The following is a 26,370-nucleotide window of genomic DNA, read 5'->3' as shown; positions in this document are numbered from 1 at the left end:
ATCAAGAGTATAGTTTTACACAGGAAAGTCAGAGCAGGCTCAGTGAGAACGTGACATCTGAGCAAAGTCCTGGACATCTCCTGGTAGCTTTGTCCCCACAGGTAATTTTTAGTTCTTCCCAGTTTACGGCAGATTAGAAGCAGCAGTTAGAAGTGTCAGCCCTGAAACTTGTTCCCTAGGAAGTGACAGCACAGGGAGGAGCCAGCAAAAGGAGCCTATTCACCAACCGCAGCGTCGTTTGGGGCCAGGTGGTCACAGAGTTGAGAGCCTCTCGACCCACTTAGCTCCAAGGCCTTGAAGCTGATGGGTCCAGCATAATCACTGATGGTTACATGGCACTCATCAGTGATCCACCTATGAGTTCCGTGCACTAAACTGCAAGCACCTTGAAGGTAAGGTGTAAGTCCTTCCTATGTCCCTTGGATTGAACACAGCTTCCAGCACTAAATTCAGGGAAAAGCAAACAGGATCCTAGCAGACAGCAGAACTCGAGGCTGTGACAGCAACACACAGATCCCACCCTGCTCAGGATGCTCAGGCACAACACCTTTTCCCGGGTCAGGTTCATCCTTCAGCTCCCCATTTTCCTGGACTCTGCCAATACCGATGACATTATACAAGTTCAACCTGAATTTCAAAATGAGGTCTCCAACACACTCATCTCTCATGAGCACCTGGGTACACCATTCTGGCCAGCAGGGCCTTAGGGAGTGGGGGCAGCACTGCCTCTGGCTCCGTGCATCTCAGAGCCCCACCAACACCCTGCCTGCACACCAGGGGCACCTGTGAGTTGATTTACTGCCCCATAAAGCACTGTCTTCCAACAGAAGTCCCACCTTCCCAGTCCTGGTTGTTTCTGTACCCAGAAGGGCAGGTTCTCTGTACCCTTTCCTCGTCTTTCTAATGGAAACAGCAGTACTTCTTTTGCCTAGCGGCTTCTGTGAAGGCCTAGGGATGTCCCCCCGAGTGGCCTGTGGGACACAAGGCGGCCTGAGAGTCCAGGGAATGGAACTTCCCAGATGCAGCGGCGCACTGTGCCAGATGCAGCGGGGCAGGGGAGCAGTGGCCCGTGCGCACCCCCAAGGCAGTCTTCACGACAGCGGAGGTGGCCCTGCTGCCTGCTGCTCACGGGGACTAATGAGAAGGCAGGCAGGAGGGCGGGCAGTGAGCAGGGACTCTCCGCTCCTCCTCTGTCATCTTGCTTGCCCAGCCCCAGGTTTGGTTTTTTGTTTTTTACTGCATTTCTTGTAATTTACCAAGACTTGTGGGGGCTCAGAGGAGGAAAGAGCTCATTCCAGGGGGGTGGGGGGGCGTAGTACAAAACAGATGACATTTAAACTGGACCTTAGAGGGGAAGCAAAGGAAGCGCTTTCTAGGCTGGGGAAACAGCGTGTGCAGAGGCTTGGAAGACTGCCCATAAGCGGGGTTTTAGGGGAAACTAGCCACAAGAGGGTAAAATGTCTGGTGGGAGCAGGTGGAAGACTCACCTGGAGAACCTGGCAAGAAGCAGGTCTTGGGGAGCCCTGAATGCCCCACTCCAGTGTTGGAAAGAGTACACTAGTCACCAAAGAGGCCAAAGACCAGGAGGGAACCTTTTGGAACTGGCCAGCATCAGGGAAGGCAATGAGGTAGGGCAGAGCAGCTGAGAAGCCTTTCAGGGATGGAACCCAGAGCCAAGTCCATCTGGAGACTTGCAGGAGCAGAGAACTGTCCGTGTTTGCAGCAAAGCCCTGCTCAGAGGGCAAAGTCCTGTTCTTAGGAAGCACTGGAAGCTCAAGAAGCCGGCCTCCTCCCTGCTTACTGTCACCGTGGTTATTGCCGGGCAGCAGCTGGCACAGGTAGGCCTGCATTAGACACCTGCCAGATAGGTAAGTGATTGGATGACAGGATGGTCAGACCCTGGACTGAGCGAGAACTGCAATCCTACCATCGGCTTCTTGGCCCAGGCGAGTCCAGGGGCCTTCCTGGTGAGCGCAGCCAGCTAGCGTTCACTAACGCTCCTCTCTTGTCTCTCCTGCCACAGCATCCAGCGCCGGCTGTCCCTCCAGCTCCCCATCCTCCACCACGCCTACCTCCCGTCCATCGGAGGCGTGGACGCCAGCTGCGTCAGCCCCTGCGTCAGCCCCACCGCCAGCCCCCGTCACAGACACGTGCCACCCTCTTTCCGAGTTATGGTCTCAGGCCTGTGAGGGTGGGAGGCCTGGGGCCGGGGCCTTCCCACGACAGAACCACACGGAGCGGAGGCCGCTGCTGCGGGAACACTGCCGGCTCTGGCTGTGGAGCAGCCGGCGCCACGGCTGGCCTTGTGGGGCTGCTCAGACGGCACGCGGTCCACAGGATGGGGGGCACTTGGCACCGACCTCGCGCCTTATCTGTGAAGTTTTTATTCTTTCACAAAGAAGAGGAATGAAAATGACCTCTTCCTTCATGTCTGCCAAGGAAGAGCAGCTAGGATATTTGAAACTTTGCAAAAAAAAAAAAAAAAAAAAAATCCTAGACAAGGAGAAAGTCGCTACAACTCCAGCTAGAAGTCGCTGAGTGGCCCTGAGCAGCCTTGCGAAGAGGCGGAGGCTTCCGGAGAAACCGCCTCTGCCGCTCCACACACGCCACTGGCAGTGGCCCCCGGGCCAGCCCGTCTCCCCTCGGGGAAGGAGGCAGGCAGGGCAGCCAGGCCTCCAGCGGCCAGTCCAGCCAACCCCAGCCTTCCTGGAACAGGGAGTCTTGCGGGAAGGGGGGCCAGGCACAGCTCTGCGGGCCAAGGGCTGGGGTACCCGTAGGCCGACTCACACATTAACACAATAACACCCATTCCGGGACCGTGGGGATTTAGGGCACGTCACTGCAGACACACGCTGCAGCATTCACCCACAGTCGGCCATGCACCTTCCACACCGCCCATGTCTTTGTGTTCCTATCAGGTGCTCCCCATAATAAGGGGAACACCCGGGCTAATCACAGAATGTCTGTTCCCAGCAAACACGATAAAGAAAGATTGTGCACTTTAACCTCTCTCATCAGGGCCCAAGGGCTGGCTGGGGTTTTGTTTTGTTTTTTTCCACTGACTTTGTTTCTGACCAAAGTGAATCGGGGGCATCTGCTAGAGAACATCCCGCAGTCATGGGGAGAATGTTGTTAGCTGAGAGCTTCCCTCACCTTCCAGAAGGTGGCCTTCATCCAGACAAACCACAGGCTCTGCCCTTGGTGGGGGCCGGGGCGGGGTGGGGGTGATCAATCACCATACTGATTCTCATTCGTAAGATCGCTCTTCCCTTTTAAAGGAAGCCCAGAGCACTGGCCTGGGAGTGAGAGACCTGGGTTGGGGCCCTTGCTCCACTGCTAAGTCCTTCCATGACCCTGGGCAGGTCATATCTCTCTGAGCCTGTCTCCCCTCACTAACAAACTGGGGTTGAAATAACACCCGTCCTGCCTACCTCACAGGGTCGCTCTGAGGATCAAAACTTGATCTTGTCCAGAAAAGCTTCCTACCGATCAGTGAAGCGGCCCTGACCCGTGAGGTATCAGGATGACCATGACCTTCAGGACAGTCAGGGCTGCGGCCCAGAGAAGCACCCAGCACAGCCCTCTGCCAGGATCCACCCAGCGGGAGAGGGGCTCCCGATGACGTCTGTGACATTCCTAGACAGGTTCATTCTCTGCTAAAGAAAGGCCTGAGTGACAACGTCAGGGACGTCTCCACAACCGAGCACTCACTCAGCTCCCTACAGAAACCTAACGGCAGCTTCAGCAGGCAGGCAATAATCTCTTCCCAGACCACTGAAGTCAGGAATACAGCGCTGTCACCACCAGGTTTCCACAAAAGGGCCCACGGGAATCTCCACCATCACCAACATTTCCAATCACCCTATTTCACGTAGCACAGCATTCCCCTCCCCTCCCCCAAAGAGAGGTTATGGAGGAACGTAGCTTTTAGGGGGGAAAAGAATGCTAACACATCACAGGTCAAGTTGAAGTCACTGTCTGTTTAGGCACTAAAAATCGGTGTTGTCACTCACTGTGTATTACAGTATTTACTTGCTTTCTTGATTTAACTAAACCAGATTTAATTTAAAGGATCACATTTAATTTTTCAAGGGGAAAGAGACAATTCATTGTACATAATGTATACACACACACACACACACACACACACACACAATACCTGTAGAAATATTAATCCAACATAGCAGGAAAAAAAACACAAAAGTCTCAGACAGTCGGAGGTGAGTGTGTGCATCCGTGACCCATTGTGACTCCTGAGCGTGCACAGTCTTCTAGATTAACCCACACAGTACATTCTCTGTCTTAATGATACTGTAGGTTCACCCGATTTTTTTTTTCAATTTCCCCACAAATAACAAGACCCACAGAAGTGACTCTAGCTATTTAACAGTTCTGTTCTTTTATATGCAGCAAACACACCATACATTTCCTAAGAGGCTTCAGCCTGAAGGTGTTTTCCAATGAACGTTAGTGCACAAATGCTTTAAATTAGACTGGAACTGCCAGAATCAAATGTAAATGAGGAGTTTCTCGTACCCCTATTGCATGGTATCAATTTTTAATAAATTGTTGCAAATTTGTTTTTATGAATAAAAGGAAAAAAACTGTCTTTAATGCCTACTCTTTCCCAAATGCAGGTCAGATCAGGTCATATCCTTCTGCTCAGAAACTCGGGGGTAGCTCTGGGAGAGTCTGCCCAGCATGCCCCTTCCTCCAGACGCTGCCTTTGCAGACAGGAGCAGAGCAGCCCTGCTGCCTTCTGGTGACAGGTCCTGGGGAGGGAACCTGACCTCACCTGGGCCAGTCAGTCTCTTTCCAAGGCAGAGAAGTCGCCAACGCAGAAAAGGAAAACGAAGCCAGCACAGAGAGAAACGGGATCAGACGATGTGCCCTGCTGGTGGTGTCCGAGCACCGGGCCAGCTGTTTTTGAAGGACAGCAGACCCCTGGTCCGCAGATGGTCAGCTCTCTCAATGAGCCACTCTTTCTGCCTAGGTTAGTTCAAGTTCAGTTGCAACCAGAAGGCTCCTGACCAGTTCAGAAGCCTCACTGCCTCCCTAGCCCTGACTCCCACTCCAGGCCATGACAGCCTGTGGAGATTCGGTCCCAAGCTCCTTCCAGACACGTGGCCCACCTCCCCGGACCCTGCAGACTGTCTGCACGTCCTTCACCACACTGGCCCCGAGCCTGCAGCTCCATCTCAAGCCACCCCACCCTTCAAGGTCTCGTCCCAATGCCCTCAGTTCCCTCAACTTGCGACGTTCTCTTCTGCTGTGCCTCTGCTGTACACCACACTGGGTACAGGCTCGTGCCGGCCCTTCCTCTCCACCCCAGACCACGAGTTCCCCACGGATGGGAGGGACGTCTACCTCCTCCATGTCCCCACTTCCCCCAGCATCAAGCTCTCTCACTGGCTCGAACAGTCCCTGACGAGGCTCCTGCAGAGCTGAACGTGTGGCTGAGGCGTGTCCGTGTTGGCTTCCAGGTCTGGAAGACTAAGCAGAGCCAACGTGGCCAAAGCTGGCCAGGGAGGCCTGAGGCCGTGGGACTGGGTGGGGGCCCCAGAACAGGGGCTGGACCCACAGACCTCACGAGAAGGCGGGTCCAGGCTGGGCTTTCCCAGTGCACAGGATCCTCAGTGGTGAGCCTGTAAGCAGGTCTCCTGAACCCTGGCCACCTTCTACACAGCCCTCCTCTGCGACACAGGAGGGTCAAGAGTGGGGAACAGGTCCAACAAGGTTATCTCAGGTCACCGAATGAGCCATGGTGAAGGCGGGGACAGAACCAGAATCCTGATTAGTCCGCCTTCTCTACCTGATCTAGACTCACAGAAATTAGGAGCTAAGAAGAACCTCAGGGGTCAGCTTGTCCAGTGCCTCACTTCACACGTGGGCTAAGCTGAGGACCAGTGAGAGGAGCCAAGGTCAAGCAGACAGTCCTGAGAGGGAGGCATGGAACCTGGATTTTCTCACTTTGAGATCCAGCTCGTTCCTCACACTTGACCCAGAACAACCACAGCAGGGAGACACTGCTGCACCACCTCAGGTTACTGAGAAGTCTTCCTATTTCCCCACTAAATACGGAATCAACTGAAGAAAATTTTGGCCTTTCCTCCTAACACTTCTGAAAATTCTCACGGGACTGAAGAAAATGCTCATCACCATCATGAGTAGAGTTTTTCATGCCTTGCTTGGCCTCGGGGAGCAGCTCTGTGGTAACTGAAGTCTAAAGGAAAGGACGCAAGAATGGTGGGCACCTCATTCTTTCATTTAGGGGTCTCTTTGACTTTCTTTGGTTATGATTAGCTTGTTTTTGAGGTGAAACTAAAATAAAGACTATTTCCGAGCCTCAACGAGAAGTGTTCCGGAGTTGAAGAACTTTGAGAAAACGCTGGTTGGCAGTCTCCTTGCCCTGTGCTGCGGAGATGACCCTGGGATGATATACTCTGAAGCAAGGTGGGAAAGGCTTCTAGAAAACACTGAACCTGGGGCACCAGCCAGAGCCCTGACCTTCCAGACTGTTCTCCATGCTCAGCAGTCTCTCTATAAGAATCCTCACGGGATCGGACTCCAGAGGCTCAGAAGCCAAGGTCAGGGAGAGGACGTGGTGCTGGGTTTAAAAAGAAAACAGAGAACGCACCAGTAGTCACTGGCTGCCCCGCCTGTCCAGCCCATTCCTGCCCCTCCCCCGGCAGCAGGGCTCTGTTTGTTGGGGGACGAGAGGGACCCATGGGAGGGACCCTGGAGGAACCATCCTTGCTCCCTTCCCTGGACACAGAAAGAAAGTTCAAGTCGCTCAGTTGTGTCCCAACTCGTTGTGACCCCAAGGACTGTACAGTCCATGGAATTCTCCAGGCCAGAATACTGGAGTGGGTAGCTTTTCCCTTCTCCAGAGGATCTTCCCAACCCAGGGATCAAACCCAGGTCTCCCACATTGCAGGTGGATTCCTTACCAGCTGAGCCACAAGGGCTGTCCAGTTCCCTGGACACAGAGATTGGCTTAAAGATGTGCTCACTACCTAGGCCCAGCCAATCAGAGACCTTCCGGGGTTTCAGCCAGATCTCAGTCTCAAATCTTGCCTCACAACCCGAGAGAAATGAAGAGAAACTGGGCTCCGACATCACCCGGGCTCAAGGACAGCAACCCCTAAGGACACACTTGCCTTTGAGGCTCTCTGCTGTCTGAAACTGAGAATTCTGCCCCCTCTTTTCCCTTGGCTATGAGGAGACATTAGGAAAACACATCCGTCCCCACACCCACCACTGAGCAAGGCGGGCAGCCAAGGGGAGAGGGGGCCTGAGAAGCCTGAGGAGGCTAGGGAAGGCCCGGTGTGGGTCAGGCTGTCCCTTCCACGCTCTCTGAGCCGCTCCTCTGCCGGTGCCCCATCTCCCGGCTGCGCAGTAGGGCCTCTCAGGCTCTGGCGGTAAATGACTGACAGTCTCCTGAGGAGAAAATCAGTCCCTACCCAACCTGCACCCCATGCCCTAAATCCCTGCCAGTCCCACAGCCTCAGTCACGACTGGTCTAAACTCTTACGGGCCTCGTGGGTCCTGCCTGGACATGACTATTCACCAGCTGGTTCCTCCAGGTCCCACTTCCGGGGGCCCCAATCCCCCAGAGGGCATCTACTAAGCCCCTGCTTTTTGTCAGGGCCTGTGCTGGGAACATGGGAACAGCAGTGAACAGGACACAGGTCTCGCAGGGTAATGGGGGAACAGGTGCATAAAGAAGAAACAAAGACAGCGTGTAATAAGCTCAAAGTGGGGAGCTCAGAATGGGGAGCCAGAGGATGCTTCCTGGGGGGTGTAACCTCCCTACAGGTCTGCCTTCCTGGGCATGTGATGGTATAGTTGCTTCCAAAAGTCCAATAGTTAGCTTAATGTTCTGCTGTCATTTTGAAATTCTTAATAACTTTTGAAGAAGAGGCCCAACATTTTCATTTTGTACTGAGTCCCACACATAATGTAGCCAGTTCTACACCTAGACCTGAAGATGAGAAAGAGCTAGCCAGCAAAAGAGGGAAGGGAGAGTAGGGATGGGGTGGGAACTGGCAGTCCTACTCCCGCAGAATGCACACACCAACTGCGGCTGCCGGGGCTGCCCCGACAAGCCCCGTTCAGGCCGACTGGCTTATCCCATGTTAATCATCTACAGTGGAATCCGTGTGGCCCCTGATGCCGGAAGGTTCAGACAGCATTCATCCTGTGTACATCATGTCTGTGTACAATGATACAGGTCACAGATGAAAATCTTCAGATCTGGGTGCAGATTTCTACTCCCCAACTCATCTGGCTATGTAGCTTTGGATAATTCACTCAACCTCTCTGAGCTTCTGTTCCACATCTGTAAAATGGGCATATCTCACCCAAGGGCTCGTGTGGGCTCAAGCGCTTTGTAAGCACTCAGCTGGTATTTGTTTCATTCCCAGACAAGAGGAATGTGAAGGGAAGAGCGTCAATCAGCGCGGGGCACAGCCCACAATCTAGCTCCCCAACAACGGAGTGCATCGTGGGGAGGACACTGTTAGGGAGACTCTCTTGACAAGGGGTGGGGGAGAAAAGTGAGATTCTGAAGACAAGGCTGAAATAGAGACGGGGAACAGTTAGGTTTGAAAGCACTAGAAATTTAGGAGTAGAAGGAAAGAGAAAGGTGAGAGAGGAAGAGGGCAGAGTGGCCAAAAGATCTGGAAGAACAGCAGCATTAAACATCTGATATCCAGGCATTCTGTTCCGTCACTGAGTCACACCCGACTCCGGTCACCCCATGGGCTGCAGAATGCCAGGCTCCCCTGTCCTTCATTTGCTATGAAATAAAACCTCCTCTACCCTTCCCTACACTCTCTCCCACCAAATACCCCTAAACCTTCGGTTTAGTTTACTATACAAGCAGAAGTCTTGGGGGTTTTAGTGGAAATGAAAGAAAGGGACAAATTCTACGTCTGGATGGAAATCAAAGTGGGGATAAAAGAAGATGCAGAGAGGAAAATAGTCTCCCTGCACAAGCAGAAACAGGGAGCCAGACGTTAGCATGAGCACAAGGTCTGTGGAAATCCACACATGTGCCGGAAAGGCATTGGCCTTTTCCAGAGTCAGGTATGGCAGGGATGGAAAGTTTGGATTAATCCCCTCTAGATCTCACTAGGCAGTGGAACCCCTGCTGACATCCAGGTTACATAAGTAACAGGAGACATTTTATCCCTTAGAGTCGTCTCAAACATCCTGACTGCAAAGGCAGAAATACCAAAAAGCAGCTCAGTGGGTAAAGAATCTGCCTGCAGTGCAGGAGGCCCGGGTTCGATCCCTTCTCCCCTGGAGAAGGAAGTGGCAACCCACTCCAGTATCCTTGCCTGGACAATCTCACGGACAGAGGAGCCTGGTGGGCTGCAGTCCATAGGATCACAGAGTCGGGCACGACGGAGCGACTAACACAACACTAACACAGCCAGTAACAACTGGATCACAAAATCAAGTCCACACAGAAAGCTCTGGGGTTAAAACTGGAGAAGCCGCCAGCCTGCACTGCAGACTGCTGGTGTTGAAGAGCTGTCAGTTCGGCAGGCTCTGCTTTTGAGGTCACGCTCAAGGTCTCTGCTCTGGTCCACCACACCCTAACTGGAGAGTTAGAGCCCTCCACCAAGAAGAAAAACATTTGCTTTCCCTCCATCTGAATTCCAATGCAAAAGACCTAGGGTAGTACTTGAAACCACAGGGATACTTTTTAAAATGCATTAGGTAACTGGCTTTATTATACAGCGAGTTACCTAAATATGTTCAAACTAGATATAAACTCATGCTTATATTTTCCATATAAAAGCCAAATAGACTTATGACTTAAATGCACAGAAAATGACAAGACCAATAAAAACATCTTAACAACACAGATTTAAAGGAATAAATGAGGTTTTGCTGAAAAATAAGTTGCAGCTCTTAACACAAGCACAGTACCAATTGTTCCCAGGCATGTTTCTTTTGAGTTCAGCCTGCCTGGTGTGATGACTCAATTATCACACTGCTTTTCTTTATTTAAAGTACTGTGAAAACTTCATTTATTCAGCATACTGTAATATCACTTGGCCTTCACTCAACTCTAACACATTACTTCTCTATTAAATCCACCTTTGTTTTTTTCTCATGAGCTACTGACAATCGTGGGGCCATCCAGATAATACACGCAAATCGAATGATGATTGAGTGCTGATGCTCATAAAGCACTAGGCAAAGGGCTTTGCAAACATAATCTCACCTAGATCTCATGGGGACCCCAGAGCAGGAACAATTACTGCCACACTTTCACAGCTAAAGGCACTCAGGGTGTGAGTGCCGTCCTGTATCACACAGCTGGGACGGAGAGAGGAAATTTGAACACAGCAGTCCAGTGCCGGAATACACCCTCTTTATACTTTTTAAGTAGCCTCAGGGCTTCCCTGGGGGCTCGGACGGTAAAGAATCCTCCTGCAATGCGGGAGACCTGGGTTCGACCCCTGGGTTGGGAAGATCCCCTGGAAGAGGGCATGACAACCCACTCCAGTCTTCCTGCCTGAAGAATCCCCACGGACAGAAGAGCCTGGCGGACTGCAGTGCACGGAGTCACAGAGCCAGGACATGACAAGCAACTGAGCGCAGTTCAACGGACAGCCTCAACAGAAGCAGCTGGATTCAGGTGACCCAGAACATACCTACTAATTTGTTTTAGAGGACCTTAAATGAAAACACAGGTAAACCTATTCGTGGTTACCTCCCACAAGAAGCCTGCACAAGCCCCTGGCCTAGTCTCACCCACCAGGGGGCAGACACCAGAAGGAAGAAGACATACAACCCTGCACTTTGCAGAAAGAAGTCCACAAATAGAGAAAGTCAAACAAAATCAGATAACAGAGAAATATGTTCCAAACAAAGAACAAAAGAAAACCCCAGAAGAATAACTAAGTGAAGTGAAGATAGGCAATCTGCCTGCAAAAGAATTCAGAACAATTATGATCCAACCTCTCAGAAAAAGAATGAAGGTACAGACCAAGAAGATACAAAAAGTGTTTAGCAAAGGGCTAGAAGATTTAAAGAACAAACAGACATGAACAATAACTGAAATGAAAAATACACTAGAAGGAATCAATAGCAGAATAAATGGGGCAGAACAAATAAGTGACCGGGAAACAGACTGATGGAAATCACCACTGTGGAACAGAATAGAGAAAACAGAATGACAAGAAAGGAGGTTAGTCTAAGAAACCTCTGGGACAACTTTAAATGCATCAACATTCACATTATAAGGGTCTCAGAAGGAGAAGAAAGAAAGGACCTGAGAAAATATTTGGAGAGATTTTAAAAATGTGAAAAACTCCCTGACATGTGAAAAATTCCCTGACATGGCAAAAGAAAGAGTCAACCAAGTCCAGGAAGTGCAGAGAATCCCAGGCAGGATAAACCAAAAAGGAACACAGCACAACACATCATAATCAACCTGACAAAAATGAAAGACAAAGAAAAAAAATATTAAAAACAACAGTGGAAAAGCAACAAATAACATACAAAGGAATTACCATAAGGTTATCCGCCTATTTCTCAGCAGAAATCATGCAGGCCAGTAGCAAGTGGCACAATATATATTTCAAGTGATGAAAGAACCTACAACCAAGAATACTCTACACCCAGCAAAGCCCTCATTCAGAGTCAACAGAGAAATCAAAAGGTTTACAGACAAGCAAAAGCTAACAGAACTCAGCACCGCCAAACCAGTTCTGCAACAAATGCTAAAGGGACTTCTCTAACAACTTTTCTAGAAACAAGAGAATTACAAATGGAAAAGCCCACCGGTAAAAGCAAACACACAGTAAAGATAGGAAATCATGTGCATACAAATATGGTATCAAAACCAGCAAGGTTTTGTACTCTCTCATGAGGAGAGTACAAACGCAGAACATTGGAAATGCAGTTGAAATTAAGAGATAACCAATTTAAAACAATCTTGTATATATGCAGACTGCTATATCAAAATCTCATTGTTAACTGAAAACCAAAAATCTACAACAGATACACACACACAAAAGAAAAAGCAATCCAAACACTCCTTGATGGTCATCAAGGAGTTCTCTAGCAGTCCAGTAGTTAGGACTTGGCACTTTCACTGTGGGAGCCTGGGTTCAATCTCTGGTTAGGGAACTAAGATCCCGCAAGGCACAGCAGCACAACCAGGAAAAAAAAAAAAGAGAGAGACAGAGAGAGAGTCATCAGATTACAAGAGAACAAAAGGAAAAGGGAATTAAAAAAAAACAACACAGCTACAAAAAAAATCCAAAGCAATTAACAAAATGGCAATCAGAACAAACATATCAATAATTACCTTAAATGTAAATGGAGTAAATGCTCCAACCAGAAGACAGAGACTGGCTGAATGGATACAGAAGCAAAACTCATATACATGCTGTCTACAGGAGACTCACTTCAGATCTAAGGATACAAACAAAGTGAGGGGATACAGAAAGGTATGCATGTAAATGGAAATGAAAATCAGAGTAGCAATACTCATGTCAGACAAAATAGACTTTAAATAAAGACTGCTATATGAAGGACTTCCCTGGTGGTACAGTGGTTAAGAATCCACGTTCCAACGCAGGGGACGTGGGTTCAATCCCTGGTTGGGGAACTAAGGTCCCATTAGCCACAATGGGAGAAACCCATGTGCTGCAACAAAGACCCAGTGCAGCCAGGGAAGAAAAACGAGATACCACCTCACCTCAGTCAGAATGGCCATCATTAAAAAGTCTACAGATAATAAATGCTGGAGAGGGTGTGGAGAAAAGGGAAGCCTCTTACACTGTTGGGAGGAATGTAAACTGGTGCAGTCATTATAGAAAACAGTCTGGAGATTCCTCAAAAAACTAAAAGTTGCCATATGATGCAGCAATCCCATTCCTGGGCATACAACCAGACGAAACTTTAATTCAAAAAGATACACGCACCCTGTGCTCACAGCAGCTCTATTTACAATAGCCAAGACACGGAAGCAACCCAAATGCCCATCAACAGGTCAACCCAAATGCCCATCAACAGGTCAACCCAAATGCCCATCAACAGGTCATCCTAAATGCCCATCAACAGGTCAACCCAAATGCCCATCAACAGGTCAACCCAAATGCCCATCAACAGGTCAACCTAAATGCCCATCAACAGGTCAACCCAAATGCCCATCAACAGGTCATCCTAAATGCCCATCAACAGGTCAACCCAAATGCCCATCAACAGGTCAACCTAAATGCCCATCAACAGGTCAACGGATAAAGAAGACGTGTTACATGTATAGGCAATGTGATACGACTCAGAAATAAAAAGGAATGAAATAATTTCATTTGCAGCAGCATGAATGGACCTAGAAATTATCATGTTATGCCAAGTCAGTCAGAAAGACAAATACCATTTGGTATCACTTCTATGTGGAATCTAAACTACCACACAAATGAACATATCTATGAAACAGAAACAGACATTCAGAGAGAACAGACTTGTGATTCCCAAGGGAAGGGAGGTGGAGGAGGGAAGGAGTTTGAGATTATTAACAGCAGATGCAAACTAGTAGTACATATAGGATGGATAAACAAGGTCCTACTGTACAGCATAAGGAAGTATATTCAATATCTTGTGATAAACCAGAATGAAAAAGAATATGAAAAAGAACATATATACATATATATGTATAAAACTGAGTCACTCTGTACAGCAGAAGTTAATTCAACACTGTAAATCAACTATACTTCAATAAAATTTTTTTAAAAAGAAGAAACCCATGCACAGAACCCCTTCCCTCTCACAACATCATGCTACAAAGGCTCACCCAATAGGGGAAATCCACACAACAATTCTACCTATTAGACCACTTCCTGAAACTAGAGAAAGTGTCTCATGCACATTTATCAAAGCTCAAGCAGTGTGCACTGTATGGGAAGAATCTGGGGAAGGGAGAAAATCCAGGCCACCCTCTTCCCACTGTTTGTAGAGGATACTTGGAAGTAAATTCTAACTTAGCACTGGGAAAGCATGGTGGAATGCTACCAGCATTTCTGGATTTGATTTTAGAGCTTCCATTCTGAGTTCAAAGGGCCACCAGATGTGAGGCTGTTATCTTAAGGCAGGGCCTATACGGAGTTGTGATTGCATGTGATTTCTGCAGAGCAGGCCCAACATGCACGTTCACTCACTAATCACTTCTGACCCCATACATACAGCCTGAAGGGTGGCAGAGGTGGGGACTGTTGGTCAAAAGCAGAGGACGTAAGAAAGTGTAGAGTTCATGGAGCAACACCCATTGCTTTCCCATGCCCTAGGGAGCAGGGTGGGCATTAGACAAGTTCTCCTACCCCTGTAAGACGAAGGGCAACCAAAGTATTTGTACATACCTTCTCCCCTTCACCAATAAAGGACTGGCAACAGCTTTTATCTGAAAATCTCAGAACAGCTGGACTGCCCAATGCCTAGAGCTGGTGCTGCTGGAGTGTGGAGAAAGGGGCTGGAAAAGATGGCCCAGCCTGAGGGGAGGAGGAGGCCAGGGTGGTCAGTAGCATTCCCATAAAGTGGATTAAAATGGGATACAGGTTTCCCGTGGGTTGAATGAACACTGAGGAAGGCTGTGGGGGTTTCAACCATCTTAAGAGAGGCTGAGGAGAGAGGAGAAGGTGAGTTTCCAGAGTAGGCTTCTGTATCTCCTTCTGTTCTCAGGGCAGCTCAGGGTCCCAGGGTAAACACTTATCATCTTCAAAGAAATTCCTTTCTCGGTAAAATCCTTCCACTTTTCCACATGGCTTTGCAAAAGTGAGATTTTTCCTTCCCCATTCTCTGATGGACCCAACACATGTCAGAGGAGGCAGACAGGACTTGGCAGGGCAGACGTCCCTATTTGCTTGGCCTCTTGGAGATCAAAGTTACAAGGTGTGTGCAAGTGCCGCCTTACCCTCAGACCTGCAGTTCCCGTCATGAGGCTTCTGAACAAGCAGCTCTGAAGGACAGGAACCAGACAGTGAGGCCTAGAAACCATGTCATGTCACAGCTGAAGAAGGACGGGGGCAGTGGGGAAGTGCAGCATGACAACTATTACCTCCTGTGAGAAGTCATCATCAAAGACGTCTTACTCCTCATCTCTACAGAGGGACAAAGGAGGACAACTTGCAGCCAGCTCAAAGAGACAGTTTCGGTTCAGCAGAGAGCCTTGTGAGGAAGTGGCCACTCTCCAAAAGTGTTCAAACAGGGAGGCGAGAAAGGGAATCCCTATAGCAGGTGAGAAGCTGGAATGCGTGAGCCCAAAGACCTTTGTCTGGAGGCTGCAGACTGATGACATGCATGTCACACGGGGCAAACAGGTGCACCTGCTCTTATTAGTGCACGGTGTGCCTTCGGAGTGTTCTGTTGTTGTTACTGGGGACAGAGCTGAGCAGATGTGCCCCTTTCCACGGGTCTTATGTTCTTTAGCTCACCATGGCCAGCACCACTCCCCACTCAACCCAATATCACAGCCACGTGTTCACTGACATTTATTACTCCGCCTGCACCGCAGGGTTTTCCCCTTGTACTCAACCCACTTAACCCATGTATGTTATTACTTGCCTTTTCTCTGCAGGTGAGTGATCAAGTGACTTCAGCTGTACTCTATTAACTCTCAACCTTCATTTGAAACAGTAGCATAGAGCTATGTCATCTCAATTATCCCTCTCTCCCTGTGCTCCCAAACATCTGCAATGCATGTCAACAGCACGGAAATTCACCAAATGTCTGTCTGCACTCAGTACTGGAGCAAGCTTCCCAATAACCCAATGGAAAGGAGAAAGGCAGCTCCTGAAATGTGCAGGGACGAATGGGTCATGCACCCATTACCAGGAACACCACCTCCAGGAGAGTGGCCATTTTATGCTTTTCAGTTCAGTTCAGTCACTCAGTCGTGTCCGACTCTTTGCGACCCCATGGACTGCAGCACGGCAGGCCTCCCTGTCCATCACCAACTCCCGGAGCTTGCTCAAACTCAGGTCCATCAAGTTGGTGATGCCATCCAACCATCTCATCCTCTGTGTCCCCTTCTCCTCCTGCCTTCAATCTTGCCCAGCATCAAACAGGGTCTTTTCCAATGAGTCAGTTCTTCACATCAAGTGGCCAAAATATCGGAGCTTCAGCTTCAGCATCAGCCCTTCCAATGAATATTCAGGACCAATTTCCTTTAGGATTGACTGGTTTGATCTCGTGCAGTCCAAAGGACTCTCAAGAGTTTTCTCCAACACCACAGTTCAAAAGCATTTGCATTTTCAAAGAAACATTATTCCTCCTTGAAGGAAGACTGCCATCTAGTTGACTACCTTTTAGAAGAGTTTGGAGCATCCTGTTAATGAAACCATTTTATTTTTATTTATTTATTATTATTCTAATAAATAGAAAAACTATCTTACCTGCTAGACTGGAATAAAAATAAGAGATTTTGGACAATGACCTGAATCAAATGAATGTTGAGAGTCCTACTAGCTAAAAAAAACCTATGATTCCTAAAACTCATACTAATAATAGTAGCCAACACTTACTAAATGCTTTCTATAGGCCAGACACTGTGTAAGCACTTTAGGTGGTTTATCTCACATGTAATAACACTACAGAATAGGTATTAAGATTATCCTTAGTTATAACCGAATCACTTTGCTGTATACTTGAAACTAACTCAACATTGTAAATTAACTGTACTTCAAAAAAAAAAAAAAAAAACTTTTTAATTTCTTAAAAAAGATTATCCTCAGATATACAGAAGAAACTCGGGCACAGAGAAGTTAAGTAACTTGCCCAAAGTCACACATCTAGTGATGATAGGGCCAGAATTTAAATCCAGACAGTCTAACTCCAGAGATGCTAGAGAAGAAATGATGACAGTGCCACCAAGATTTGACAGTTAATTTCCCACAGGAATTTCTTTTCCCTGCCCATTAACTGATGTGGCTACATTCCTGGCCAAGCCCACTAAGAACACAAAACAAAGAGGTTCAGACTTTCATTTCTCTGGTTTACAAATCTGTGAAAATTAAACTAAAAATATTCTCCCACACTATGTGATTCTTTAAAATATAAAACAATTAAAAAGGAAAGTTTCCTTGGAACTGAAGTTCCTTTTCCAGAATCTGGTTTACATTCAGAATTCGAAAGGGAATATAAAATAAAACTGTTCAATGTCAGGTCATTTCTTTCAAGAGTCTACAACTAAACGCTGTGAAATGTGTGCTGGACACGTGGAACAGAGTTTCCATTATGTTCAATCATGCAAAATTTGATCAATGCAGTGAACATTCGTTATGTTACAGTGACCCTGCCAGGTAGCTGGGAAGCCTATCTTAGCTTCTGAGATCATGTGACATTATGAAGTATACATGCAGAACTAAACACTGTTTCTCTGTCTGCCTACTTCAATATTTTAAAAGGAAAACTATCAGTGAGAATCCTATTTGCAAGTGACTTGTGTGTTTAAATAAAACTAAATAAATAAATTTAAATAAAATTCCCTTAAAATTACGTATTTGAGAAAACTAGACAGCTACATGCAAAAAGAACCAACCTGGAATACTTTCTCACACCACGCACAAGAGTTAATTCAAAATGGATTAAAGACTTAAAAACATAGGCAGTATGCTCTTTGACATCAACCTTGGCAGCATTTCTTTTTTTTTTTTTTTGATGTCTCCTTAGGCAAGGGAAACAAAACCAAAGTAAACAAATAAGACTACCTCAAACTAAGAGACTTTTGCACAGTGAAGGACACTATCAACAAAACAAAAAGGGTGCCAACTGAATGAAAGAAACTATTTACAAGCAACTTATATGATACGGGGTTAAGATTCCAAATACACAAAGAACTCATACAACTCAACATTTAAGAAACAAGCAATCCTATTAATAAACGGGCAGAGATCTGAACAGACATTTTTCCAAATAAGACATACAGCTGGCCAACAAGCATATGAAAAGATGCCCAATATCACAATCATCAGGGAAATGCAAATTAAAATCACCCACAGGAAAGGCTATTATCAAAGAGATAACAAACAGCAAGTGCTGGTGAGGTTGTGAAGAAGAGAACCCTCATGCACTGTTGGTGAGAATGTCAACTGGTGCAGCCATCACGGCGAACAGTAAGGAGATTCCTCAAAAAATTAAAAATAGAACCACCATACAATTCAGCATTCAATGTTAAAAAAAAAAAAAAAAAGAACCACCATACAATCCAGCAAACACGAATCTGAAAAAGACACGTGCACCCCTATGTTCACTGCAGTGTTATTTACAATAGCTAAGATATGAAAGCAAGCTAAGTGCCCATCAACAGATGAATGGATAAAGAAGATCTGGCATATATACACAATGGAGTATTACAAAGCCACAAAAAAGAACGAAGTGCTGCCATTGGTGACAATACAGATAAAGTTAGGCCATTATGCTAAGTAAAAAAAAAGTCAGACAGAGAAAAGTAAACACTGTATGATTTCACTTATATGCAGAATCTAAAAAAAGAAAAGTGGGACTTCCCTGACAATCCAGTGGTGAAGTCTCCTAGCTCCCACTACAGGGGGCACAGGTTTGATTCATGGCTGAAGAACTAAGATCCTTCATGCCAAGCGGTGTGGTCAAAGAGATAAACTAAATAAAACAAGTTAACAAATATAACAAAACAGAACAGGGTTTTTTAAACAGATGCAGAGAACAAACAGGTGGTTGTGAGAAAAGAGGGGGTTGAGGGTGGAGAGAAATAGGTGAGAGAGATTAAGAGGTACAAACTTCCAGTTGCAAAATAAATGAGTCACAAGAATGAAATGTACAGTCTGGGGGATATAATCAATAATTATTTAATCTTTGTATGGGGACAGAGTATAAGTAGATTTACTGCAGTAATCATTTTGAAATGTACCAAAATATCAAATCACCATGTTGTGTACAAGGAACTAACACAGTGTCTTAAGTCAATTATACTTCAAAAACAAACTCATAAAAAGAGATTAGATTTATGGTTGTCAGAGGTAGGGTATGGCAGGAATGGATGAAGGAATTCAAAGGTACAAACTTCCAGTTATAAGATAAATAGGTACTAGGGATAAAATGTCCATGATAAAGATAATTAATACTGCTGTATGTATATTATATATGAAAGTTGAGAGTAAACTCTGAATTCTCTTTACAAGGAAAAAATAGTTTTCCATTAAATTTTTTATTTAATTTTGTAACTACATGCGATAATGGATGTTCCTAAACTTATTGTGATAATCACTTCATGATGTATGTAACTCAAATTATTATGCTATACACCTTAAATTTATTCAGTGCTATAAGTCAATTATACCTCAGTAACACTGGAAGAACAAAATCATAAATGTATTTAAAAATAAAAACTGTCAAATAAACATGAATTCTTTGGGCTTATTATCAACTGAAAATATTACTCAAAAATAAATGTTAGACATTATATGATGACGTTTTCCTGACCAGAAAACCTAAAATTTTAAAATCATATTTTAAATAAGACTGTACTCCTTCTTTGGAGAAAGAAATGGCAACCCACTCCAGTGTTCTTGCCTGGAGAATCCCAAGGACAGGGGAGCCTGGTGGGCTGCCGTCTATGGGGTCGCACAGAGTCGGACATGACTGAGGCAACTTAGCAGCAGCAGCAGGAGTACTCTTTCCTTAATAAGAGAACTGAAATTGTCCCAAAGTATTAATAAGTAAAAAAACTCAACACTGAAGGCAACTCTAAATTACTTAAGAAAAAATGTTCATTAGTGCATGTAATAAACCCTTATATTGAATACAAAGAAATACATGATTTTGTTAATAGAAAATCTGTTTCTCTACCCTTCACTAAAAAACAGGCTGAAGGAATATGTAAAATATATATGTTTTAAAGATGTCAAATTATTAACCTGCCTGTTTAGGATATATTGTGGGGGAAAGGGAACATTATTTGGTACCTCTTTTAAGCCTTTTGGGGCTTCCCTTGTGGCTCAGCTGCTAAAGAATCCGCCTGCAATGCAGGAGACCTGGGTTGGATCCCTGGGTTGGGAAGATCCTCTGGAGAAGGGAAAGTCTACCCACTCTAGTATTCTGGCCTAGAGAATTCCATGGACTCTGTAGTCCATGGGGTCACAAAGAGTTGGACACCACTGAGCAACTCTTATTTAACTTTAAGCCCTTTAGCAAAAGAGCCTGTTCAGTTCAGTTCAGTCGCTCAGTCATGTCCGACTCTTTGCAACCCCATGGACTGCAGCACACCAGGCCTCCCTGTCCATCACCAATTCCCAGAGTTTACTCAAACTCATGTCCATTGAGCTGGTGATGCCATCCAACCATCCCATCCTCTGTCATCCCCTTCTCCTCCCCCCCTTCAATCTTGCCCAGAATCAGGGTCTTTTCAAATGAGTCAGTTCTTCGCATCAGGTGGCCAAAGTATTGGAGCTTCAGCATCAGTCCTTCCAATGAATATTCAGGACTGATTTCCTTTAGGATGGACTGGTTGGATCTCCTTGCAGTCCAAGAGACCCTCAAGAATCTTCTCCAACGCCACAGTTCAAAAGCATCAATTCTTTGCCACTCAGCTTTCTTTATAGTCCAAGTCTAACATCCATTCGTGACTACTGGAAAAACCATAGCTTTGACTAGATGGACCTTTGTTGGCAAAGTAATGCCTCTACTTTTTAATATGCCGTCTAGGTTGGTCATAACTTTCCTGCCAAGGAGTAAGCGTCTTTTAATTTCACGGGTGTAGTCACCATCTACAGTGATTTTGGAGCGCAAAAAGATAAAGTCTGTCACTGTTCCCATTGTTTCCCCATCTGTTTGCCATGAAGTGACGGGACCGGATGCCATGATCTTAGTTTTCTGAATGCTGAGCTTGAAGCCAGCTTTCTCAGAGCGCCCGGGAACGCCCAACACACCCAAGAACAGCACACCACGACGGCCACACGGTGTCGCTCTCTGACCACCTCCCGCTGCGCAGCTGACACTCTTCTTCAAGGGGAAGGATGTTACTAAATTTTGAAGGGGAAGAAGAGGAAGGATGTTACTATATTTTGATGCAATAACCAGAAGTGCATCCACTAGAACACACAGCAATTAATGCATCCAGATTAACAGAAGTTTCCTCTAATATCCCTAAACCTAAAACTTAAATCTGTTTTTACCGTTTTCATCTTCTTTTCCCCTGGAGCAACCCAGAGCATGTTTTTCTGTTTTTTTGCAGCTGGAGGGATCAAAGTTCCTTGACTGGGGATGGAAGTCGTGCCCACTGCAGTGGAAGCACAGAGGCCCACCATGGAATTCCCACCATGAGCATGTTAACATTACAGCAGATTAGGGATACCAACCCCCAAATTTGCCATAATTACTTCTTAGTCTTCACAAACACTCGATGGGATGCCCTGAGGAGGAATTGTTTTCCTTATTTTACTGATGAGGAAACCAAAACCCAGAGAGGTTATAATGGGTCAATGAAAATTCCAGTGACCAGCTTTCCCAACACACACCACCCCAGCTGGGGCCTGTACACTCTTCCTCTCCTCCATCCTCGGCGTGGAAGTGGTTGGGAGTAGGGTTCCACTGTTCAACTTTTTAGAAATTAACATAAAATATTTTATACTAAACTGATATGAATTTGCATCTATTTATGTTTATAAAATAAAGTTTCAGAGGGTTTGCATGGCTGCTCTAATTCATTATGAACTGTGCCTGTGATGGGTTTCCAAGGAAGCTCTCTGTTGTTCAGGGAATGTATTAGTTTGCTAGGGTTGCCCTAAAGAAACACTGGGCTTTAAACAACAGAAATTAATTTTCTCACAACTGTGAAGGCTAGAAATCCAACATCAAGGTGTTGACAGGGCTGGTTTCTTTTGAGGTCACTCTTCTTGGTTGGTAGATGGCTGTCTTCCCCAGATCTTAGTAAGCGTGCATGTGTGGGTGTGTATGTGTGTGCCAATCTTTTCTTATAAAGACATGAGTCAAACTGGAGTAGGGTCCACCTTACTGACTTCATTTTACCTTAATTACCTCTTCAAAGGCCTTATCTCCAAATACTGTCACATTCTGAGATACTGGGGTTGGAACTTCAACACACGAATTTAAGGGTGACAATTCAACCTATAACAGGATGAAAAAGTTGAGAAACGTGCAATACCCCTTCCAACTCTATCCACAAGAATGGCAGTGTTCTAGTCTATGTCCCAAGATCACACAATAATCGATGGCGCTAGAATTCAAATACTGGAGGTCCATATGACACCAGTGACTAAGCATTCAAGCTGAATATTGATAAGCACAGCTTTTATTGTCTTTACCTTCCTCCACCAAATAGTTCATAATGGCAGCTATTTTCCTTTTTACCCAATAGCTATTTAGAAAATTTGTTTTTACTTCTAAGAGATAGAGTGTTTGGTTAACTTTTTTTGTTATTATTTTCAAATTTTCATGACAAGGTACTTGCTGGCACAAAATCTTTCTAGATAACAAAAATGTCTTTTTGACATGGAGCATAACATAAAAAATCCCTATTTAACTGATTCAACCTTATCATTGCCTTCTGATCTCTGTATCTTTGTTTTTTGTGGCTGTTTTCCAGCAAATCTCACAAACGCTAAAAGTGGTGTGCTACAATCTCCAATTGTAATTGTAGTATTTCCAAGTTTTAAATGGTATGAATTCTACTATATAATCTACCATCCTGTCTGTGGTTCACTGCCTTTTGCCTCAAGGTCTTCTTTACTGAGTTTTAATTACAGTTAACATTTACTGTGTCCCACCCTCTGTGCTTGCAGCTTCACACAAATTACTTTAAAAGCAAAGTAACTCTCGCAATATTGATCATGGGATCCAGATTTATGGAAACTGGAATTTATACAGTATTGAAGAATAATACACAGGACTTCCCTGGTGGTTCATGCTGCCAATGCAGTGGGGGGCCTGAGTTCCATCCCTAGTCAGGGAACTACATCCCACATGCCACAACCAAAAATTCTGCTTGCCGCAACTCAAGATCCCGCATGTCGCAATTAAGACCCGGCACAGCCAAATAAATAAGCAAATATTTTTTTAAAAACAAGAAAAGAAAATGAGCCTATCAAATCTGCACAACTTGAGGGGAAAAAAAAAACATTAACACAAAGCTAGATACAAAGATGGATGCTTTTTCAGAATAAAAAAATAAATATAACAAATTGAGTAGTCCCTGAAGGTGAGCTTAAGTTTCATTAACTTTACCTAAATCTGTCTCCCATGTTTACAGATGAGAAGTCTGAGACCTTGCATGAGCAAATCGCTCAAGACTGCCAAGCTGGAAAGGGACCACAGAACCCTCACCTTCATCCACTGCCTCTCGTCACCACCACTGAGAGTGCACCAGTGTCTGATACTGACTGATGATGATTTCAAATCCATCTTTGGAAAACTAGCTGTTGGGGACAAAGTTGTCTGTGGTTTGAATTTGCTTTGAAAAAACTGTTTTGAAGTAGGATATTAGGACTTTCTTACCGAACTTTCACACCCAGAGTGGAGAGGACCATTACATCATTATACTAAAGACAGCAGTGTCCATCAGATGATGGACTGTTAGAGGATAAAAACCAAGAGGTCTGATGAGCAAGTCTAGGGTGTTCCGTCTGGGCAAGGCTACTCTTTGCTGATTCAAATATTTCGGTGAAGCTCTGCAGACACTTGCTCCGGCCCCAGTCAGGCTACTCCTGGTCAACAGCAGCATTAAACTGTGCAGCAGTCTCAGAAAAGAAGGGAGACCTGGTCCTAACCTGGCAGTGCCAGTCCTTGTAGGCAGTGGCACAAGCCGTGTAAGGGTCCCTGGAGGAATAACCTCTGGAGCAACCTCTACCAACATCGGTAATGGGACCCAACTTGAAGGAAGGACTGGCTATACCAGGAACCAACTGGTAGAAAGGTACACCTGAACTAAAGTTGGATTTTATTGCTTTCATTTCCCCCCTTTGGCTGGAACAACAGTATAATTAACATAACACTGATTTTGTAATTGAAAATTCGGTCCTCCTTCCCAATGCAGACTGAGGATAATGAGAAGGTTCTGAGGATAAAGGAAGGCGAAATTTATTGATTTGCCAGCAAATGAGCACAGTAGCAGACTAACTTCGTGACAATTACCAGCCTGCCTTCTGGGGAGAAACCAGGAGTATTTAAGGAAAGTCTTAAGACTGGGGTTGAGGGACAACAAAACTAGCAAGAAGGCCCGCCAGCATTAATCAGTAACAAAGAATGCAAATTTAGTTCCCAGCCATGCAAGGGGAAGACAGGAAAAACAGTTTTAGAAATCATCTATCAAAACAGTTTTAACCTTGTGGCCCTCTTACGGTTCGGAGGATGTTACGTCTTCATTAGCTTATTAAGAGACATTATCCCGTATACTAGTGACTTGGGAAATACTGTTATTATAAATTATAATTTCTGCAGTAAACATATGTAAAAAAAAAAAAAAATTACTGTACTGGCAAAGAATCTCAGTCTCTGGGCATAATTTACCCGGAAAAATGAGAATTCTGTGAAGGGCTGCAGAGAAAGAGCAGCTAGAGGGAGGGGAGCTGAGAAAGGGCCAGGGCACCAGGAAGCCGCGGAAGAGGTGGACAGACGAGGAGGGACGCACCTAGGACCGGAGGGAGGCGGCAAAACTCAAGGTTAAGTGGTAGGAGGGGACATGAGGTTGAGCGAGTCAGTCAGGGCCTAGGTACACATCTGTCTGTGTGCAATTTGCGGAGTCCGACCCCCGTCAGGGCAGCAGCCGGACCAGGCGCCCCACGTAACGCCGGCAGCCAGAGAAGGAGGCTGGGCCGGAGGGCGGAGAGGCCGCCGCGGTCAGGGGTGGTCCGCGAATAAACTGCCGCGGGTAACGAGACCCTGGCAGAGCCCACGAGCCCCACGCGCCGTGAGCGGGGCCGGAAGTGGCGACACTGAGAAGGCCGTCCCTCTCAGCCAATGGCCGCGCGGTCCGCCGTCCGACGCTGACCGGAGCGGCACCTGAGGAGAAAAGGCGGGAGGCCCCCGAGGCGCGAGAAAGGCCCACCCTTCCACGTCATGACGCGAGTTACCACAGCAGTGTCCTCGAGGACCGGCGTCTCTTTCCGTTTCCCTGCCGCGGGTGAACTAATCCGGGGACACCACGCCTCCAACCTGTGGACCGCCTCACGCCGGAAGCTGCCCCCAGTAAAGATGGCGGACAGGCAGCGAGGAAAAGCCTGAAGTAGGCGGGACGGGAGCGGCCGGAAGGGGCGCGTCGGGGCGTGTCCTGGCGGGCGAGGCCCGCATGGGCGTGGCCACCCGCCCCTACTGGGCTTTGGATCTGCGAGGCTCACAGATGCCGCCAACCGAGTCCCTCCGCCGTCTCCCGGAGGCGGGTCACCGCTGGCCGCGCCCCCGTCGGATCACTCCCTCTTGGAAGGTTACCACCTGAGTTTTGAAGATTTGACTGGGGTTGGGCCACTCACCTCCGGTCCCTCAGAGATGGAGGGCGCGCAGGAGAGCCCCGCGGAGTCTGGATCCTCCGTCCCGTGGTCCGAAGAGCCTGCCGGCTCGGCCAGGGTCCCCGAGGTGTCGCCTTCGGAGGAGTCGGAGGGCTGCACCCGGTCCCTGGAGGCGGCCCCCAAAAAACTCTGTGGATATTTAAGTAAGTTTGGTGGCAAGGGGCCCATCCGGGGCTGGAAGTCCCGCTGGTTCTTCTTCGACGAGAGGAAATGTCACCTGTATTACTCGCGGACCGCGCAGGATGCGAATCCGTTGGACAGCATCGACCTCTCCAGTGCGGTCTTTGACTGCAAGGCGGACGCCGAGGAGGGCACTTTTGAAATCAAGACTCCCAGCCGGATAATTACCTTGAAGGTAAATGGAGCACTTCTTTCGCCCTTTTGGCCGGGATGGGATCCCAGGGCACCGCCAGGCACAGGTGGGTGGTCACAATAAACGTGCCGTAATCACCGACCCCGATCACCTCAGTGAGCCCCGAGTGCCCAGGGCTTTGTGGTTTTCAAAGCGCAGTCACACCTATCTCCTCATTAGGTTCCTGCAGTAAAGGCCGGGATGATGGACGTATATTACGGATCAAAAAACTGAGTCATAAAGGGGTAAAGGGCCTGGTGTGAGTCACACCACTGGAAACTAGTGTAGCCCACACTTGGAATCTCATAGCTTTGCATACCCTATCAAAACTTTAAGGGTACAGTCCTTTGGGTTGCAAGAGTCAGACAAGACTTACCAGCTTAACAACAAAAAACTAGGCAGTCACCATAACTTTCTTACTTAGGGCTGAAGTATAGTCAAGGTATGAGTTTTGCAATCAACTTTCAAGGCCTGGATTCTGAATTACTTTTCCCGATGTTGTAG

The 26,370-nt window shown here is 46.7% G+C and overlaps 2 protein-coding genes and 1 long non-coding RNA gene across 6 annotated transcripts in view; 2 read left to right on the top strand and 1 right to left on the bottom strand.

The window, feature by feature from the left end:
* Positions 1-3,030, top strand: part of GABBR2 (gamma-aminobutyric acid type B receptor subunit 2) — a 353,521-nt gene extending 350,491 nt beyond the window's left edge. The window contains exon 19 of the mRNA XM_065908009.1: positions 2,024-3,030. Within this exon, the coding sequence (XP_065764081.1) occupies positions 2,024-2,189 (166 nt within the window). The 3' untranslated portion in view covers positions 2,190-3,030. The remainder of the gene's footprint in view (positions 1-2,023) is intronic.
* Positions 1-25,589, bottom strand: part of LOC136148458 (uncharacterized) — a 33,912-nt gene extending 8,323 nt beyond the window's left edge. For 2 of the 3 annotated variants that reach the window (XR_010659500.1, XR_010659502.1), the window contains exons 1-2: positions 25,083-25,215; positions 20,925-21,017 (exon numbers count right to left, since the gene is read on the bottom strand). This is a non-coding gene — a long non-coding RNA (uncharacterized lncRNA). Of the gene's footprint in view, positions 1-20,924; positions 21,018-25,082; positions 25,216-25,478 lie in introns of those variants that run through there. The other variant, XR_010659501.1, reaches the window with a different exon arrangement.
* Positions 25,316-26,370, top strand: part of TBC1D2 (TBC1 domain family member 2) — a 45,056-nt gene continuing 44,001 nt past the window's right edge. For both annotated transcript variants that reach the window (XM_065908012.1, XM_065908011.1), the window contains exon 1: positions 25,316-25,869. In XM_065908012.1, coding sequence (XP_065764084.1) covers positions 25,495-25,869 — 375 coding nt within the window. In that variant the 5' untranslated portion in view covers positions 25,316-25,494. The remainder of the gene's footprint in view (positions 25,870-26,370) is intronic.

This window comes from Muntiacus reevesi, chromosome 17 (genome assembly GCF_963930625.1).
Source record: "Muntiacus reevesi chromosome 17, mMunRee1.1, whole genome shotgun sequence".
In the NCBI taxonomy this organism is placed as follows: domain Eukaryota; kingdom Metazoa; phylum Chordata; class Mammalia; order Artiodactyla; family Cervidae; genus Muntiacus; species Muntiacus reevesi.
Note: the sequence above shows the minus strand (reverse complement) of the source record. Positions and strands in the feature narration are given on the sequence as shown.